We start from the raw sequence: 19,092 nt of genomic DNA, 5'->3' as shown, positions 1-19,092 counted from the left end.
CCACACTCAGGGGCACTGAAGTACACCAGCCTGACCGGTGCACCTGCCCCGCAGAGATCCTCAGGTACAGGCATTATCTCATCGGCACAGGTGAAAACTAAGTAAACAAATAAAAGCTCTTTATAGCCTACATTTATTATTTGATCTGTAAACTTCAAATAAAAATGTACCTATTAACATTTATCTCCTGATCTTGGTATAGGGAAAGGGGACCATATGTTCAGGTATTGCTACTTCAAATTGGCCCCTGCTGTGAGTTCCCAGCTGGCCCTTCAGTATCACACAGAGACCAAGACTTAATGGCAAAATCAACACTGGCAGGGAAGAGCCAGAGAGCCTGGGCTCAAATCCAAACCACAGGTCAAGTGTGCCCAGAGACTGCTCATGGTGCTCCTCTGAGACAGATGTGTAACCCGAGGAGGCAGGGACAGCAGCAAAGCAGGGGTAGGGTGGTAGAGCCCTTTGGACCTCCAAGATCTCCAGGGCCAGTGCAGCCTGACTTTGAAGAAATGAGCATCGGGAGTGATTCTAATGTGCAGAGTGTGGCTGCATATGCACTGATGAGATTGTGAGAGAATGCAGCAGGCCTTTTATTCAGCTACTTGGGAATCTGAGGTAGAAGAACTGAAAGTTTGAGGCCCAACTAGATTACAAGGGTGAATTCAAAGACAAGTCAGGGCAACTTGGTGAACCTTTGTCTCAAAAACAAAACAAAACAAAAAGTAAGAAGAGAGTGGTAAAGCAGTGAGGGAGTGGGGTGTGGCTCAGTGGTAAAGCACCTGCCTAGAATCCCCCAGTGAGGGGCTGGGGTGTAGCTCAGTGGTAGAACATTATGCTTAGTGTATCTGAGGAACCCCAGCACAAACTGAGAATTTTCAAACAAATTTATAAACTAAGGAAAGACTAAACTAGCATCAGATCATCATTCCTTTAGGTCTAGGGTAGAAGAACACTCTCCTGGTCATCATGCCTCTGCCTTGGCCCCACCCCAGCACATGCAGAGCTCCTCACCTCCTTGTTCAATGTCTGAATCCGTGAGGTGTGTAAGAGAGAAGCTGGCAATGTTGGCAGGAGAGATGGAGAACCTGGAGCAGGAGGACACGTGCGGCCAGCTCTGCTCTGCACTCCTGGCCGGTGGAGGGGGAGAAAAGTATTTGGAGGTTTGAAGAGAAGGTTTGGAACCCAGAAGACTTGTTGTTTTTGACATGAAAGGATCTGGGGAGAAGTCATCATCCCATTCAAAGCCTCCACCTGCAGAAAGAATGTCACCCTGTTATCATTTTACCTATCAACTCACGGTAAGGAGAGGGAGCCCTGGGCATACTAACACCATCAGATCCGCCAACAAATGGCAGAGTAGAAACGCATGGAAAGTGTGATTCCTCAGGGGTCATTTGAAAACAAGAAAACAAGTGATGTTACCATTAGCTAGGCATGGTGGCAAATGTCTTTAATCCTAGCACTTGGGAGGCAGAGACAGAGGGATCTCGCTTAAGTTTCAGGCTTGTCTCGAAGACAAGCAAATAAAACAAAAACCAGTATAATGCCTTTATAACTGGCCAACACAGCACAAATACCTTCTTCGTCTGTGGAACTTTCGGAGTTCATGCCCCTGCCCAGGTAGGGTGAGCCTGAGGCTGCTGCTGGGCTGCTGGGCCCAGGGCCGTGTGCTTCGCCACAATGTCCCAGCTCTTTCGTGGGGGTTTCCTGAAAAGGCAAACAAATATTCCAGTCAGCCTGTTTCTTGGGGCCCACATGTCAAAGCACACCCCAGGCGGACAGGCTTTCAGGTGAGGTGTGCTAAACAGGGTTCTGTACTTTATGAATTTGGAGTTATAGATGATTATATGCTGCTAAATGGGTCCTCTGCAGAGGTAGCCACTCTTCCTAACCCATGAACCATTTCTCCAGCCCCCATCTCCACCACCCTTTTGAGACAGTGTCTCAATATGTAATCCAGGCTGGCCTCGCCTCTCGGCCTCCAGATTGCTGGGATTCAAGGTGAACATCACCAAGAGCAGCTCGCTCCAGCCCTTCCTTTCCTTCTGTTTAAAGACAGGGGCTCACTGTGTAAACCAGAGCGGCCTCACACTTGCTATCTGTCTCAGGCTGGCACCAATCTCTTGGTCCTTTCGGCCTCTGAATGATGTAATTTCAAGCCTGTGCCACCAGGTATGACAAGGTCCTACCATATATGGCCTCTTCAATGTAACTCCTGTACAAGGTGTGAGACACTGTCCTAAGACCTCTGAGAAGACGACCAGCAAGCAGATGCAGGAGGGAAGAGTCCCAGACTCCAAAGTGGTATGAAAGCCACCCTGCAACAGCAGACATGCTTCTTTGGGAAGGTCTGGCCTGGACAGGGGTTGCTTGAGAAGCCTTTGGTTCTGGGCTTAGGAAAGCAAGGGCCTTTTTGATCCTCAAAGCAGGACAAAAATGCTCCTTGCTGTCCTTGTCCCCATTCTGCTCCTTGTCATTCCACCTCCGTGCAGCTAGTTCTGAAGAGGACCCCGGATGTTTTCTAGGCTTCCCTCTTGTGTATGGCAGACCTGGGTACCATCCTCTGCATGGAGGACAAGAAGCTGCACAGGGCTGGGTTATCTCCAAGGGTGGGAGCTCAGAAAAGCAACTAGACAGGTATTGAGGAGTTTCTGGTCCTACCCTTAAGCTGACCCCAAACAATGTGCCAAATCTGTGAAAACTGGACTATGAGGGATGAGGGGATGCCACCAAGCTCCAGCCTGGCCAATGCGGATATCCCCAGGGCACAGAGTGACAAGAGGAACTAGTATTGACACTGAAGCTCACAGAAGGCTGGCTGGGGCTTGTGGACAGAAGCCAGGTGTGAAAGCCTAAGACAAACATACCAACACTCTCCACCAATCTGAAAAGACAGACTCTACATAGCATGATGGGAAGACACAAAATCTAAAGTGACCCAGCCTTCAAGGAGCCAGGCACCCTCACTGCACAGAAGAAACGAACTACACAGGTGCCAAAGGTTACAAGCGCCAACATCATCTCAAGAGAGTTTCAACAGTGGGGTCAAGTGCTGACAGGAAAGAGCAGTCAACTCCGGATCTGTGGGTGGAGAGAATATCCTTCAGGAGGAAGTGAGATGAAGAACTGGCTGTTGGTGGGGAGAGGGGCAAAAGAAGCTAAGAAAAGCTGACTGAACTTCTCCCATGAGGACAAGACACCAGAGAGCAACCATGCTGAAGACAGAACTGTTGGGGTGAATAAAAACCATGTGACTTGAGTGTTTTTTTTTTCTTTTACAAAAAATTATATTTATTTCCTCTGTGGGGTGTAAAGAGCTGCGCATGCTTGTGGAGGTCAGAAGACAACTTGTAGATGTTAGTTCTCTCCTTTCTCTATGTAGGCCCCAGGAACTGAACTTCGGTCACCAGGCTGGGAGCAAGCACTTTTTAGCCACTAAGCTATCTTGCTAGCCCTAGTTCCTCGTGTGTGTGTGTGTGTGTGTGTGTGTGTGTGGTGTACATGTATGTGTTGAGGCAGGGTCTCATGTAGCCCAGGCTGGCCTCCAACTAGTATGTGGCCAAGGGTGACCTTGAGCTTCCGACCCTCCCATGTCTACTTAAGTGCTGTGTGATCACAGATGTGTACCGCCATGCCCATTTGATGGGGTACTGGGTATTTAAACACTCAACCAACTAATCTTCACCCACTCCTAGCTCATGCTTGATGACTGAAAGTGATACACAAGGCACTATTTTTATCTACTCATTCATTCATTCATTCATTCATTCATTCATTCATTTATTTATTTATGTATGTATGTCACGGTGATTAGGATTAAACTCAAGACCTCGTATGTGTCAGGCAAGTGCTATACCCTGGTGAGGTTTTGCTTTTCGTGTCTTTTCCTCTTTTCTTTTTTCTTTGTTTGTTTGGAGACAGCTTTTCTCCATGATGTAGCCTCCTTAGTGCTGGAATTAAAGGTGTGCACCACCACCACCTACCCTGATGGGGTCTTTTGATGAATACAGATTTAATGCACATAACGAAGCCATGAAGGAGGGACAGTGAGCAGCACCCAGAAGGAAGTCTCTACATTCTCTATGACATGGTGAAATACAGATTCCAAGCTGACCCAGAAGGTAGTATACATGTTGAAATCCCTGGAACCACCTCCAAAGTGTAACATACTAACCCTACCACAAAGAAACACACTGTTGACAACAGTCGGTTCCAAAGGACGGCAGGAAGGAGGGTGAATCAGAAGAGCAGACTCAAAGCACACACCATTTAAAACAGACTTTGAGGACTAGAAAGATGGATATGAGTTTGGATCCTGGGCACCCATGTTTGCCAGGCATGGCCCAAGCACCTGTAATCTATCTCAGCACTTATCTTACTGAACCATAACAGACTACAGGTCCATACCAGAAAGATACTGTGGCTAGCCAGTTGGCTCAATAGGTAAGGGTGCCTGCTGCCAAGGCTGACAGCCTGAGTTCTACCTCTGGACCAACACAGTGGAAAGCAGGAACCCACTCTCCAAAGTTGTCCTCTGACCTTCACATGTGCCCATGGCATTTCTACACCTACACACACTGAACAAACAGACAATAAGTGGGAAAAATGGAATATATATATATATTCATGGGTAAAGGTGCTGGCCACCAAGTATGATGACACGAATTGGGTCCTCAGGGCTCACGTGGTAGAGAATGACTCCTCAACTTATTCTCTGACCTCCACATGTATACTATGGCATGAGTGGATATATACTGAATGAATAAAAATATAATAAATATATAAAGTAAATGCATTAACAATAAAGAAAAGAAAATCTCTAACTCTTGGGAATTCAATAATACACATATAAGTCTTTGATGGGTCAAAGAAGAAATCTTAAGGAAAACTACAAGATAATCTGAGCTGGATGAAGATAAAAATACAACATTATTTAAAATATGTGGGAAGCAGCTATAGCAGCAAGAAGAAAGAAATTTACACCATTAAAGGCTAATAGAAAAAAGAAGTTGCAAGTCCCAAAGATTTTACCTTCAGAATCTAGAAAAAGTGGCTCAGCAGTTAAGAGCACCGGCTGCTCTTCCAGAGGACCTGGATTTGATTCCCAGCACCGACACAGTAGCTCACAACTCCAAAACTCAAGTTTCAGAGGCCCTAAGGCTCCCTTCTGGCCTCTGTGGGCACTGCATGCATGTGGTGCACAGACACGCAGCAAAACACCAAAACTCACATTAAAAAAAATCTAGAAAAACAAACTAAAAAACCAAAGTGAGTACAAGAAAGTACTGAAGATGAAACAGAGTATCAATGGAATTGAAAAAACAAAAACAAAGACAAAAAGCCAATCATTGGAGAGATTAACAAATCTTAGTCTCTTCCAGGAGCTTCCTGAGGAAGAAGGTACCTTTCTACTCATCAGTCTAGCTACTGCTGATATCATAGCCAAAGACAACAACAAACAGCAAAGCAAAACAAACAGAGCAACAAGAGAACCAAAACCCAAACCAACTCTCAAAACAAAGAGGCAGGCTCTCTGCTGCTCCTAGGAACCACCCTGGCTGGATCTGGGGTTCAGACGTGGGTAGAGCCCTGAAGTAGCAGGAGGTGGGAGGAAGCCTCTGGCCAGCCCACAAGGCAGCCCCGGTAGCTACTTTCTTCTTCATCCTATCCCACAAGCAGCATTAAATAAAAGGGGTTTTGTTGTCTACTTCTGATCCGGGGCTGCCGGCCACACGTACTCTATGGCTGAGCTGTAGCCCCAGCCCTAAGAAACTTGGTAAGAAGGAGAGTGTCTACAACTAGAGCACAGCATCCCAGGGACGAGGGGACAGTGCTGGAAGCCTCCACTGCAGGATCCTACAGGTGTTCTGGCTCTGAGAACTAAGCAGAAAAAAGGAGGGGGAGAGAGAGAGAGAGAGAGACAGAGAGAAAGAGAGAGAGAGAGAGAGACAGAGAGAGAGAGAGCGAGCAAGCATGCAGTTTCAGAGACACCAAGGGTCCTGTACCTTCTGGCATATGGTGGGAACCGTTCTCAGGCCCCATGACTTGAGTGAGAGTTTAATCATAATGTAACTGATTCAAGAAGCAAATTCAGGGCCCTCATGTGATAGTTAACATCTACAACCCCAGCTCTCAGGAAACTAAAGCAGCAGTTCAAGGATAGCATGGGCTATAAAGTGTTCAAAGCTAACCTGAGCTACACACCTGTCTCAAAAGCACAAAGACTAAGTCAAATGCGGTGGCGCACACCTGTAATCCCAGCACTCAGCCAGGTAGAGGCAGGTGGATCTCTGTGAGTTCAAGGCCATCCTGGTCTAAAGAGTATCCAGGACAGCCAGGGATATACAGAGAAGCCCTGTCTCAAAAACAAAGGAACAAAAACACGAAGACTAGGATGTACGGCAGTGACAGACACTACCGGCCCACGGCCATAGGCTCCATTAACACCCACATAACTAGTAACTCAAAGTTTACAAAAGCCAATAAGCAAACAACACTGAGGAAGGAAGGGGCTGTGAGAAGGCCCTGTTGGTAAAATGCTTGCCATGAGAGCCCGAGGCCAAGTTCAATCTTCAACAACCATATAAAAAGCTGCATGTCTGGGGCTGGGGACATGGCTCAGCACTGGCTGCTCTTCCAGAAGACCTGGGTTTGATTCCCAGTATGCACATGGTAGCTCACAACCATCTATAACTCCAGTTCTAGGGGTTCCCTTTTCTGACCTCTTCGGGAACCAGGCATGCAAGTGGTGCACAAAGATATTAAAACCTGGAGTAGCAGGGTGATCCAGGTTCAGTAAGATACCCAGTCTCAAAAATTAAGATGAGCAGCAATAAAGAAAGACATGTGAGGGGCTGGAGAGATGGCTCAGCAGTTAAGAGCATTGGTTGCTCTTCCAGAGGTCCTGAGTTCAGTTCCCAGCAACCACATGGTGGCTCACACCATCTATAATGGGATCCAATGCCCTCTGGTGTACAGCTGTACACAAAGACAGAACACTCGTATACATAAAATAAATACATGTTTAAAAAAAGAAAGACATGTGACACTGACCTCTGACCTGCACATGTAAGCAGACACAAGTATGTTTGTGCATATGGAGTGAGCGTGTTCTAGTTATAAGCTGTTCCATTTTCAAGAGGCCTGACTACCCACCAAGCAGAGCGCACACTGCGGCACTAAGGTTCAGAGCAGAAGAGCTGTCCTGCAGCCTGCTACACTCTCCATACACATACCACAGGGACTGCTGCTGGTCACTGTCTCCAGAGCTCCCTGCCAGCACTGTTCTAGGCCTGCACCCAAGAGCTGGGTGTTACTGCCAATTGTCAGACTCTAGAATTTGGCCAACTAATTTCAGCAGAACTCTATTAGGAAATCCAAGAACGCCCAGAGCTCCCCTCCCTTAACTAGCTGCAAATACTCTGGGCAAAATTAATTTCTGTCAATTCCTGGAACATCACCAGTCTCAAATTCAAATGACTTCCGAATTATTACAGTCTGCTGCTTCAGCAGTAATTAAAAAAACAGATCACAAAGCCAACCGTGGTACACACCTTTAGATTCAGCACTCAGGAGGCAGAGGAAAGCAGATCTCTTGAGTTCAAGACCAGCCTCGTCTATAGGTGAGTTCCAGGACAGTTAGGGTTACACAGAGAAACCCTGTCTCAGAATAACAAACAAAATAACATAAAAACAAAAAACAAGACCACGAGCTATAATGGCATGGGTGATGCCCCCTGGAGAGCTTAGCCATTGCTTGTATGCTGAGGACTATGAGGCAGCCAAAGCCTGTCTGTTTTGCTGCCTTGAATGTGATAATCTGGAGCCCAGTTATGTCCCAAGTGGCAGTCATTATGAAAAGGTTACCTTTCTTTGTGTGTTTCCAGACAGGGTTTCTCTGTGTAGCTTTGGCTATCCTGGGCTCTCTTTGTAGACCAGGCTGGCCTCAAAATCATGGTTATCTGCCTGCCTCAGCCTCCCTGAGTGCTGGGATCATAGGCATGTGCCACCACACCCGGCTGAAAGATTACTTCTAAAGCTTAGAGTCTAAGCACTGTGACATGAGAGCCAAGGCATAGGTTTCTCATCAAGGGCACAGACATAGCTCTGTAGGGAAAGGTGATGCAGGTGGTTGGTACTACTGAGGGGAAGATGACATCAAGAACAATGGGACTAAAAAGACGGGTATCTTTGGAGTCAGAAATACAATTTTGGGGGCTGAAAAGATGGCTCATGGGTAAATCATTTGCCAAGAATGCCTAAGGACTAGAGTTCAAGTCCCCAGCACCCACCTCAGGGTAGAGGTAGAGACAGAACTCCCAAAGCAAGTTAGCTAAAAAGAGCTGAAGCAGCGAGTTCCAGGTGTGCAAGGAGATACCTCTATAGAATATAGGAAGTAAACAAGGAAGACGCTAAGTGTCAACCCACAGAGGCACACATGTATCCACATATGCACACCACATGCACAAGAGGAAATAAAATTCTGAATGTTTATAAGCAAAACCAATCATATCACAGTTAGCTTCACACCTTCTTGAAATTTTCTACATTGTAAATAGACAAGGTCAGAGATACCTGGTCAAACAGATAAACAGTGACATCATCAAAAAATGTCACTGCCTTCTTTTCCTTCTTCCAGTCATCCGGCGGCTGCTCACTGGGCTCGGCAGCTGAGGATTTCAGCAAACTCCGCAAGTGCCTACCATCGTCATTACTGACAATGATGGGCACGGGGTGCTCCGTGTCATCCTCTGACTCAGAGCTGAGGCTGTGCAAGTTGAAGGCCCTCAGCTCCTCATCTGAGTCCTCGCTGTTCTCGTCTTCCTCATCTGCATCCATCCCATCCTCTGAGAGGTCCAGCATCCCTGACACACAAAGTTTGCCCAGGTATTTCCCTTCAATGTCTGGCTCCTTCAGCTTGGGGCCTTCGAAGTGGCTGGACAAGGATTTATCCAGTGTGGAACTCGTGTATGCAAGGAGTTCATTGGTGTTGGTGCCTGTGGAGGCCAGGATGCACGGGCGGTCTTCCTGTGTCTCCAGGTCATCACAGCTGCTGAGTTCTGAATTCAACAAACTCAAGGGGCTGCTGGCCTCATCGTCCACAGGATATGTCTCTCTGGAAGCATCAGCTGGTGTGGGCTGCAATGTTTCTTGTGATTCTGAGTGACAAGAATTCTGCAGAGCAGACACCTGACTTTGATCTGGCTTGCTCTGTAGGGCTTCCAGACAGCTGTCTCTGCCGTCAGAGCTTTCCTCCGGGACAAGTGGCTCAGGTGGGGACTGGCCCTTTACCAACACCAGGGCAGAGGCAGATGTTCCTGGGACCTCCTCAGGCTTTTTATCTGGCTCTGAGTCATTGTCTGAGAAGTATGCAGAGTCTCGGTAGGAACTCTGGGTGCCAGGTGTGAAGCTCTGAGGGGGGCCTTCAGCAGCCCTGTGGCCATCGCCTGCGTCTGAGATGACAATCACTGGGTTGGGAGGCAGACTGCTCTGGCCGCTGTCACCTGCTGCAGCCGTGTCTGAGTCAGCAGTGTCCTCAGGTGCGGGGTGCAGGGTCCACTCAGGAGACTCAAGGTTCTCTGTTTCATAGCCGCTGTCTGCAGGCTTATCGGGGGGCAAGAGTTTCTGAGGGGTATGGGAGCCTAGAGACTCTAGTAATGCTTCATGGACATCCACTGAATCCAGGGAGTCTGGAGTCTCCACAGACTGCTCTGAGGTGGGGATGGGTGTTGACAAACTGTCTTCTAAGAGACTATCTTGGCTTGTGGAGTCTGAGGAGAGGGCAGACGCCAAGGCTGAACCCTTCGGGGCAGCCTTACAGTTACGCTGATTTAAAGTCTCCACAGCTTCCGAGTTTTTCTCCAGTAAGTTACCACTAAGAAGGTCCTCTGAAAATGGCTGATTTTGTAACTCCAGTCTTGATTCTGGAATACTCCCCATGCTACCCTGACCAGCAAGAAGGGTAGGGTCTCTTTTGGTTAGATTCAAGGCCTCCTTGCTTTGGCAAATGATGTCTGAGGGTCCATCACCCCCTTCAAGGGTTTTGGCATCGATAGCAGGAATTTCACCTGTGCCAACCACAGAGTCGGGGCTTAGATCCAGGCAGATGGAATCCTCGGGGAGTCTGTCATCTATAAAGGAGTTTGTTTCTCCTGGCCTCAGATCTGAGTCTGGGGGGACATTAGAAGATGCTTCTTCTGTGAGTGAGGCTAGTGGTACCTGCACTTCTGGGGAGGCCTGTGGTGACGCACCATCCTGAGGCATGACATCTGTACTTTCATTCTCTCCACTCATGTTTTCCTGCGACAAAGGAAAGCCTAACGTATTTTCAGGAAACTCAAGTTCAGAACTTACAGAGTCTCTCTGGGGTGAATCTAACAGTGCTGAGGTAAAACCTGCATTCTTAAGTTCTGTTTGAAGATCATTCACTTGCTCCTTGCTAGGCAGTGAGCCTTTCAGCAGGTTTTTCTCCTGAAGAAATAAAAAGTTTTCTGACAATTCTTGAACACTCATTGGATCAAAGCGATCTTGGTGTAAAAGACTTTCTGATAAGCACTGAGGGTCCTGGTCTAAAAGCTTATGAGGCTTTTCTTTGTTGGACTGGCAGGTGTCTTTGGAGTCATCCAGGCTTGAACTCAAGGTAGTTGGCTTAAAGTCAGCTTGAACTCCATTTAGTTCCATTAGACCAAACATTTTTTGGTGACTGGGCAGGTCATCTGCTTTGTCGAGGTCACTGAATATGTTGAAAGGGCTCCCAGGAACACTGGCAGCACGAGAGTCCTCAGCAGAGCTGAGCTCTTTGGGGTGAGCGCTGCTCTGGAAGAAATCCTCATCTGTACTGGGCTCCTCAGACACAAGGTTCTTAAGGGCCATCAGATGGGGTGCCTCAGCTCCAAGCCTTTCTGGATTATCCACTTCAGTTGTGAGCAGTGCAGGTGGATAATCCAGCCCTAAATTGCTACTGCTTTTCTCTTCCAACTGGATGTAATAGTCACTTCCAACAGAGAGGTTGTGTGCATCAAACACAGGAACCACCCCAGGGGCCCTCACAGGCACCTCCTGGCCACTGTCATCTTGTTTGCCAGGACCAGGATCCGAAAGTGAACTCTCAAACACTTCAACAGGGAAGAACATGTTGGAGTAAGACAAGGCTTCATTTGGGTGGCCCCGGCCTTGCTCATCAAAATGGTCATGCTTGGCAGCCTCCCACACATACTCGAAGCTCAGCCCCTGGCTGGTCTCAGTCACTGTGAGGACCTCCTCCATCTCCCGACCTAACCGGTCCCGGGCAAAGTGGTCAAGGATGGGGAAGGCGGCGCTACTTGATGTGTCCCTGCTGTTGGTGTTTGGCTTGAGAGCGGTCCACTGCTGTTCAAAATCAACCTCTGAGTCCCGCTGGCTCTGCATCCGCAGGTAAGTGAGCAGTCGGTGCACATCTTCTGCAGCTGGCCTCTTGTCAGGAGACAGCCAGCAGAACTGTAACACTTCGTACCTGAGAGGCACGTAAGGGACAATTAGTAAACAGGGACACATTGATTTGAAGAAAGAAGTAACTTTACTTCAGAGGCAGTTCAACATGTCCTTCTCCACAAGATCTCTACACCTCAACCACTGCCAGCCATGTTAAGGCTTACCTCTGCGTGTGATGCTGGTACAAGAGGAAAGGACATGTGATGTACTCTTTTTTGTTGTTGTTCCTTTCTTTTGTTTTCAGCACATTCATAGTATTCAGCTATAACCTGTCTGCCAGATCATGTGTTCTGGTTTTCTTGTAATGGCCTTCCCATCAAAAAAAAAGTGGTTTTGGTTGCTGTTCTAATTTTTTTTTAAAAGATAGATTTATTTACTTTACATATATGAAAGCTCTATCTGTATGTACTCCTGCATGCCAGGAGAGAGGATCAGATCCCAGTATAGATGGTTGGAAGCCATCATGCAGTTACTAGGAATCGAACTCAGGACCTCTGGAAGAGCAGACAGTGCTCTTTACCACTGAGCCATCTCTCTCGCACCACTGCACTAAATTTTTATTGTTAATGTTTTGATAGCATTCAAAGAACATGCAAAAAAAATTTTTAATCTTGATCTGTTTTCTTGTTTGGATATGCTTATTTTGAATGTTTTCATTAGCATATACTAATTATGCACAATAACGGGCTTTACCATGACATTTGTATACAGGCACATACGGTATTAGGATCATATTCACATACCTACCCACCCCTTCCCTTCTTTTGTTCCTTTCCCATTCTTCCCAACTAGCCTCCCTTCTATTTTCATTTGTGTTTTTGTGGGAGTGTGTGCGCCTTACCAATGGTTATACCACTGAAAAAATATCACTCCCTCTGTCACCAAGCCTTTTGTGTTTATAAATATTCAATGAGGGGTGAGGTCCCATAAGCACCCCTTTCTTCCAGGACAAGGTGCTGACAAGTCCAGCCTTGTAGACCACTAAATTCTGAAATGGTTCTGCCATATTCGTTCCTTCTCTTTTTTTCTAAATCTTTATTTAGTCAGGATTGGGACATGGCATGGCACTTGCATGGTCAGAGGCCTTTTGAAGGAGTTAGCTCTCTCCTTCACCATTGGTCCCAGGGATCAAATGCAGGTCTCTGGGCTTGGCAGGAAGCATCTTTACCCACTGAGCCATCTTGGTAGTGCCACATTCTCCTCTTAACAACTGTTTAGGGGCGGATGTGTTTATCTTAACACTTTCCATCAAGCACTAGGGACAGAAGCCAGAACCTTATGTGTGCTGGGCCAGAGCTCTTCATGACGCTACCCCCACAGCCCTACCCTTAGTTTTTATTTATTATTATTATTATTTTAAAGATCTTATTTTTAATTGCGTGTGTACATGTAAGTGTAGGTGGATGACAATGAGACAGGCTAAGGCAGAAATGATAATTCTAAAATCAGTCATGAATAATGTAAAAATGATTGCATTTCAGCAATCTATTGTCTAAAAGTTAAGACTCACATGAATGAATGGGCACACACACACACACACACACACACACACACACACACAAAAGAGGCTACCCCGGTGTCTTCCTCAATTATTCTCCATCTTACTTTTGAGACAGGCTCTCTCATTGAACCTGGAGTTTACTGAGTGAGCTAGGCTATCAAGCCCCAGGGATATTCCTGTCTCCGCCTCTCCCCAGGAACACACTTCCACACTCAGCATTTCACTCAAGTGCTGAAGGCGTAAATTCAAGTCCTCTTGCTTGAGTGGCAGGCACTCTGCTGACCACGCCATCTCTTCCGTCCCCCTCCTTGTTTTTAAAGACTACAAAGCAGCATGGAAGCTACCAACCATCTATCAGAGTATGGCTGTTCCAGCTGGGGCATCTCGAGTTTCGTGTCCCTCTCTCTGATGACATGATTGAGCACATCCAGGTCCGAAAGGTTTGTATAAGGCTGAGCAGCATTACTGAAGAGTTCCCAAAGTGTCACACCCAAGGACCTATGGAATACAAAGATCATTTTATTCATACCTCATTGTATTCACAGTATCAGCAACTGTATGGACAAGATGTGTAGGGAAGATTAGGGTAAAATGGCTCTTAAAATATTCAATATCCCAATGAGGAAAAAAAAAAAAAAAGCTATTTCTCTGAAAATGAGGGTGACCAGAGGCATTCTTGTATTTACTTTATCACTATGACAGAGTATGATATAATCACAGGAATTAAACAATATGGTTGTTTGTGACTTTAAAACTTCAAGGAGTCAGTTGAAAGATTGATGGCATGTGTGAAAACTTGGCAAAATGGTTCAATACTATAAATACTCTGACTTCCGAGGCAGGGAATCCTATTAAATAGTAATAAAACATTATAAAATAATTCCAAGAAACCTTCACATGAGCAAACAGCACTCCCTAATTAGACCTGTCACCTGCTGCTGTGGTTACTCCTCAACACTCTAGGCTTGTGGCAGCTGTGTTGCCAGAAACGGCCAAAGTAGGACATTTTCTATCTAACTAGCTCTTCTGTTGTTGTCGTCGTTAAGACAAGGTCTCATTGCAGAGCTGAAATGGAACTCACCACATACCCAGAATGGTTTTTTTTGTTTTGTTTTTCAAGACAGGGTTTCTCTGTGTAGCCTTGGCTGTTTTGGACTTGCTCTGTAGACCAGGCTGGTCTCAAACTCACGGAAAGCCACCTGCCTCTGACCCACTAAGTGTTGGTATTAGAGCTGCGCCGCACGTTGGCTCCAGACTGGTTAATTCACAGCCTGCCTCAGCCAGCTAGGTGCTGGGATTACAAATGTGTGATACAATAGCCATCTTTTCTTCCTCAACTTGTCTTTGCACCCCAGAGTTCTGTTCTCCCTGAAAAGGCCTCAGCAGCCTAGCTCAAAGAGCAGCCTAGCTCTTTGCTTCACGGCCTCTCATTTCTTTCCACCATTCACTGTCATACAGGAATGTCTCTTATCTACTGGGATGTTCTCATGCATGTCATGCATGTCACCTGAAAAGTTAAAAAATTTTTAATGTAATTTAATTTAAAATTTAATTTAAAAAGTTGTATGTGTATTTTGCCTGCATTCATGTCTGTGCACCACTTACATGCCTGGTGCCATGGAGGCCAGAAAAGGGTATCAGATCCCTTGGAACTGGGGTTACAGGTGGAATGTGGGCTGCCATCCTAGTGCTGGGAGTACAACCCAGGTCCTCTGCAAGAACAACCAGTGCTCTTTAGACTGAACCATACCTTTAGACTCTTCTGGGGTAATTTTAAGCAAGTAAGTTGGTACTTAGGATCCATATCACCTTGGTTGCTCTTTTTTTTTTTTCTTCTTTTTCTTTTTGTCAGGGTCTCACCATGTAGCCCAGGCTGGCCTGGAAATTAGTGCTGGAATTAAAGGTGTGTGCCTTCATACAAGGCTCATATTTAGCCCAGGTTTGGCCTGGGAAAGTGGAGTTTTTCAAGAGCTCCCTGAGATTGGCGATTCTGTCTTCCCCAGATTCAGGTATGCAGTTATGAGACTGTCCAATGTCCTCCAGGAAACAAGAGCTCCGAGTAGCTTTATCTGCTGTTGTGCAACCTGGTGTTCAATTTCCTGATGCTACTTTTACAAGTGACTGAGCAGAGCAAGTGCATCTATGTCCACAAAGGTCATTTCTCCTAAAGGGAGGAAGAGGATGGAAAGCCTTCACACCAGCCCAGACAGCAGTGCTTTCTCGTCACTGGTAAAGAACCATCAGGGGTAGATGATCAATTTAAGTACAAAAATGTTTAAGACACTGTCCAGTGACTTTGGAGTTTCCAGTTTTATCGAAAAAACTAAGGAAACCATGTGAAATGCTAAAAATCAAAAGGTTGGTTTGGCAGGTGACAGAATGAACAGCATTGGCACCACCTGGGCCAGCCCCGAACAGGCCTGTCTCCCTGCCTCAGGTTTCCATAGTCCTCATTAACCATGCTTCCTTCCCCTCTTCTCAGACCAAAGCCCCCACTTCAGAGGGCATGAAAGGAAGCACAGACTCCCCAGCTCCTTAGGCCCCTGCATCTTGTTCTTTTGGAAAGAAATGTGTCCTGTTGTTCTCCCCACCTCAACTCTAAATTCTAAATAAGGTTCCTTTATCCACCTTGGCAAGAGCAGTATGGCGGGACTTGGCACAGCTGCAGGGCCAATTCTGCACAGGCTCTGTTTTCATGTCAATCATCCTGCTAAGTGCAACAAAAATGCTAGTGAAGCATAAAAAGTATCTTCTTGAAGAATCTAAGGTGGGTAAGTAGGCAGGAACTTCCAGAATTTTGAGAACTGAGAACACAAACGCCACCTTTAAGCCCTGGGGCATATGTGCAGGCATTTGGGCTTCTCTGTATGGTCTAATTAAGGCTCCATGGAAGAAGACTGGTGCTCAACAGGCCAAAGCCCTGGGTCCACCCAGGAAAGGTGTCTCTCTGAAAGATTCTCTTTCAGGGCAGGCATAAGGCAGCCTCTGAAAGGCAAGCTGCCAGCTAGGGAGAGAATGACAGGAGACTACAGCAACTAACGGGGCTGACCTACAAAGTAACCAGAGTTGGCCTTGAACAATCCTCATTATCTGAGTGAAAAACATTTCAAGCTGACTCGCAATGGCTGACTAGAGCAGCAATCCTGTATGTGGCAAGACACTCAGGTACCCAACAGGTCCTCTATGGAGTTCTGTCTTGGTCTAGATTGCCATGGATTCTAACCATAAGAAAGGCCAGAGAAAACAATGCAGCATCCAGAAGCAGAAGGGCCAAGGTGTCACTTCCTGCAGTAATTTGACATGTCACAATTCAGTTGTAAAAAAAACAGATAAGTTTTTAAAATCAAAACCTATAAAACAAAACAGAGAGATTTAACAAAATCGACAGCTGAGGAGAGAATCTGAAAAGCAGAGAATGAGCAGAGAGAGCACATGGTGAAGGATGGGAAGAGTGGGACGCAGAGGACCAATCAGAGATACAAGAGAGAGTAGGAAGCAACAGCACAGGTTACATCAACCTTCTGAAAGGAGAGAAAGTGAAGAGGCAATATTTAAAGGAAAAGGGCTATGAACTTTCTAGAACCAATGCCCTTTACCAACCAATAGATTTAGAAAGCCAAATAAATAACAAGCAGGGAGTGGATGCATCAATCCATACCCATACAATTTACACTGGCACACATCACCAAAAAAAAAAAAAAAAAAAAAGTCAGAGAAGTATTTTAGGCCAGCCAGAGAGAAAAAGTCACATTACCTTCAAAAAGCTTAGGCAGACTTAGAGCTGACTTCACAAAGCAACAATGGAAGCCAGAGGACAGTAGAATGACATCTTCAACATGCTGAGAGGAAATAACTGTCATCAAGTAAAAACGCATTTAAGGGAAGAGAATGAAACAGGCAAGTGTGTGCAGACCCACAGAAAATGCAGTCTGTTAGCAGCAGGCCTCATTAAAGCAAATCACTTTAAGTAGAGCACAACCCCAAAGGAAGGGCTGCTATCAAAGCACAAAAGCAAACAACAACAAAAAACACGAGGAAAACGGTTTGAAAACGGTTTGTTATGCGAATATATCTAAATGAACACTGATGTTAAAAAGTAACACATTAAACTGAGCAGTAGTGGCACAGGCCTTAATCCCAGAATTTGGGAGTTTAAAGCTAGCCTGGTCTACACAGTAAGTTCCAGGACAGCCAAGGCTACACAGAGAAACCCTGTCTCAAGAAAAAGAAAAAAAGAAAGGCAACATATTAGCCAGGTGGTGGTGGCCCATGCCTTTAATCCTAGCACTCAGGAGGCAGGGGCAGGCAAATCCCTGGGTTCTAGGACAGCCTGGTCTACAGAGTGAATTCCAGGAGCCAGGGCTATACAGAGAAACCCTGTCCCAAAGAAAGAAAAGAAGGAAAGAAGGAAGGAAGGGAGGAAGGGAGGAAGGGAGGGAGGAAAGGAAAGAGGGAGGGACAGAGGAAGGAGGGACTGGAGAGATGGCTCAGAGGTTAAGAGCACTGGCTGTTCTTCTAAAGGTCCTGAGTTCAATTCCCAGCAACCACATGGTGGCTCATTACCATTTATAATGAGATCTCATGCCTTCCTCTGGTCTGCAGGCCTACATGCAAGCAGAATACTGTATAAATAATAAAATAAATCTTTAAAAAAAAAAAAAAAGGAAAGTAACATGTTGGGAGGTTCAAAGGAAAAATTAGAAAACCAAACAACAGCACATAATTGTGTGTGTGCATGTGTGTACACATGTTCTAAGTTCTTGTACTAGTCAGGAAAGAGGGTTAGGAAATGAAGTGAAATTAAGGTGTGCAAAATTCACAGGTTTTAATTTCTATGATAACTGATAAAAGCACAGGCACGGAATGCATAGCTCCCAAATAAAGAGCAAATTAAAGTTAAAAGAGAGATCAATCCAAAGGAAGGTAAGAAAAGAAAAACAAAAAATAAACAGAAAAACAATACCCTAAAATAGAACTATCATTAAGAAAACCATGACAATCTCAAGCCAAAGATTTAGATATATCATTTTAGCATCTTTTGAAATGACCTCTAAAAATCAGTCTTATATAGCAGCCCAAACCCCTTTTCAATTTTCCCATTTACTTCAGAAAATATTAAGTACCTATTGTATCCCAGGCTCTGTATAGGTACAAAATGTAAAACAGATGAAGTTCTTGTTTTCAGTAGAGAAAATTGGGTAGAAGCAGCAGCATTCAAGTTAATTGTAGCACAACTGCTATCACTGCTATGGCTGAAGATGTGTCTTTCTGCCTCCCACATCCTAACACATTTACTTTATACTCAGAGAGAAGGGAGTCTGGCCCTTGCTAAGGAAACCAGGTAAAATGCCATGCTCAATACCTACCAGATATTACTGTATTTAGTCTGATCTGCAGTCAGGAGTCTGTCTTGAAAGCTGGTCACCAATTCTGGAGCAGTCCATCTCAAGGGGAAAATTTTTTTGTCATCCGTCTCAATGTAATCCTCCTGCATGGTCACAAGCACAGTGTTCAGCGAATTCCACACGAGGGGAGCTTAATAGCATAAGAGCAAAACACTCTCAGAAAACACATATCCAACCCTAAAATACAGCACAGGGAGAGGAGAAGCAGGCTTGCAGAGACTCTTGGATAGAAGGAAGGATGTGCATGAGGTATTCCTCTGAAGTCCGGAGGTTTTGTGAACAGTCTCTAGGCCACAGCACCTGCTCAGTCATCTTTAGCACAGGCTGGTTTTCTGCACTGAGAACTGTGGTGGTTACCACAGCTGACATTACAGCTTGTCCTCCCACCACTTACCAGCAGCAAAGTGATGGGTGAGCTACAGACACTAGCGGCCCTCTTCCTTCACTGTGAGGAAGGCTGCACAAAGCCAGTAACATTTGTGGGGGGTTAGAAGGGTGATGCTGCTGGCAACAGCTCCACAGATTAGTAGTGCTTCAGGACTACAGCTTGGACTGGACAGAGCACCAATCTAAAGTTGCATGTTTTGAAAGCACTACACCTTGCGTCTCACAAGAACCCACTGAATGCCAGACAAATGTTATCTTTAGGTTGCAGCTTAGAAAATGATGGGCACTGTAACAGTATCATTCTTTTTTTTTTTAAGACAGAACTCATTT

General features: G+C 45.8%; 1 protein-coding gene across 2 annotated transcripts in view; it reads right to left on the bottom strand.

Annotated features, from left to right (window-relative positions):
* The window catches only part of Lmtk2 (lemur tyrosine kinase 2), an 87,210-nt gene that overhangs the window by 3,719 nt on the left and 64,399 nt on the right, over nucleotides 1-19,092 (bottom strand). For both annotated transcript variants that reach the window (XM_021626155.2, XM_021626156.2), the window contains exons 9-13: nucleotides 18,337-18,458; nucleotides 13,319-13,468; nucleotides 8,575-11,491; nucleotides 1,578-1,707; nucleotides 1,012-1,251 (exon numbers count right to left, since the gene is read on the bottom strand). In XM_021626155.2, the coding sequence (XP_021481830.2) occupies nucleotides 1,012-1,251; nucleotides 1,578-1,707; nucleotides 8,575-11,491; nucleotides 13,319-13,468; nucleotides 18,337-18,458 (3,559 nt within the window). The remainder of the gene's footprint in view (nucleotides 1-1,011; nucleotides 1,252-1,577; nucleotides 1,708-8,574; nucleotides 11,492-13,318; nucleotides 13,469-18,336; nucleotides 18,459-19,092) is intronic.

Source organism: Meriones unguiculatus, chromosome 15 (assembly GCF_030254825.1).
Source record: "Meriones unguiculatus strain TT.TT164.6M chromosome 15, Bangor_MerUng_6.1, whole genome shotgun sequence".
Taxonomy (NCBI): domain Eukaryota; kingdom Metazoa; phylum Chordata; class Mammalia; order Rodentia; family Muridae; genus Meriones; species Meriones unguiculatus.
Note: the sequence above shows the minus strand (reverse complement) of the source record. Positions and strands in the feature narration are given on the sequence as shown.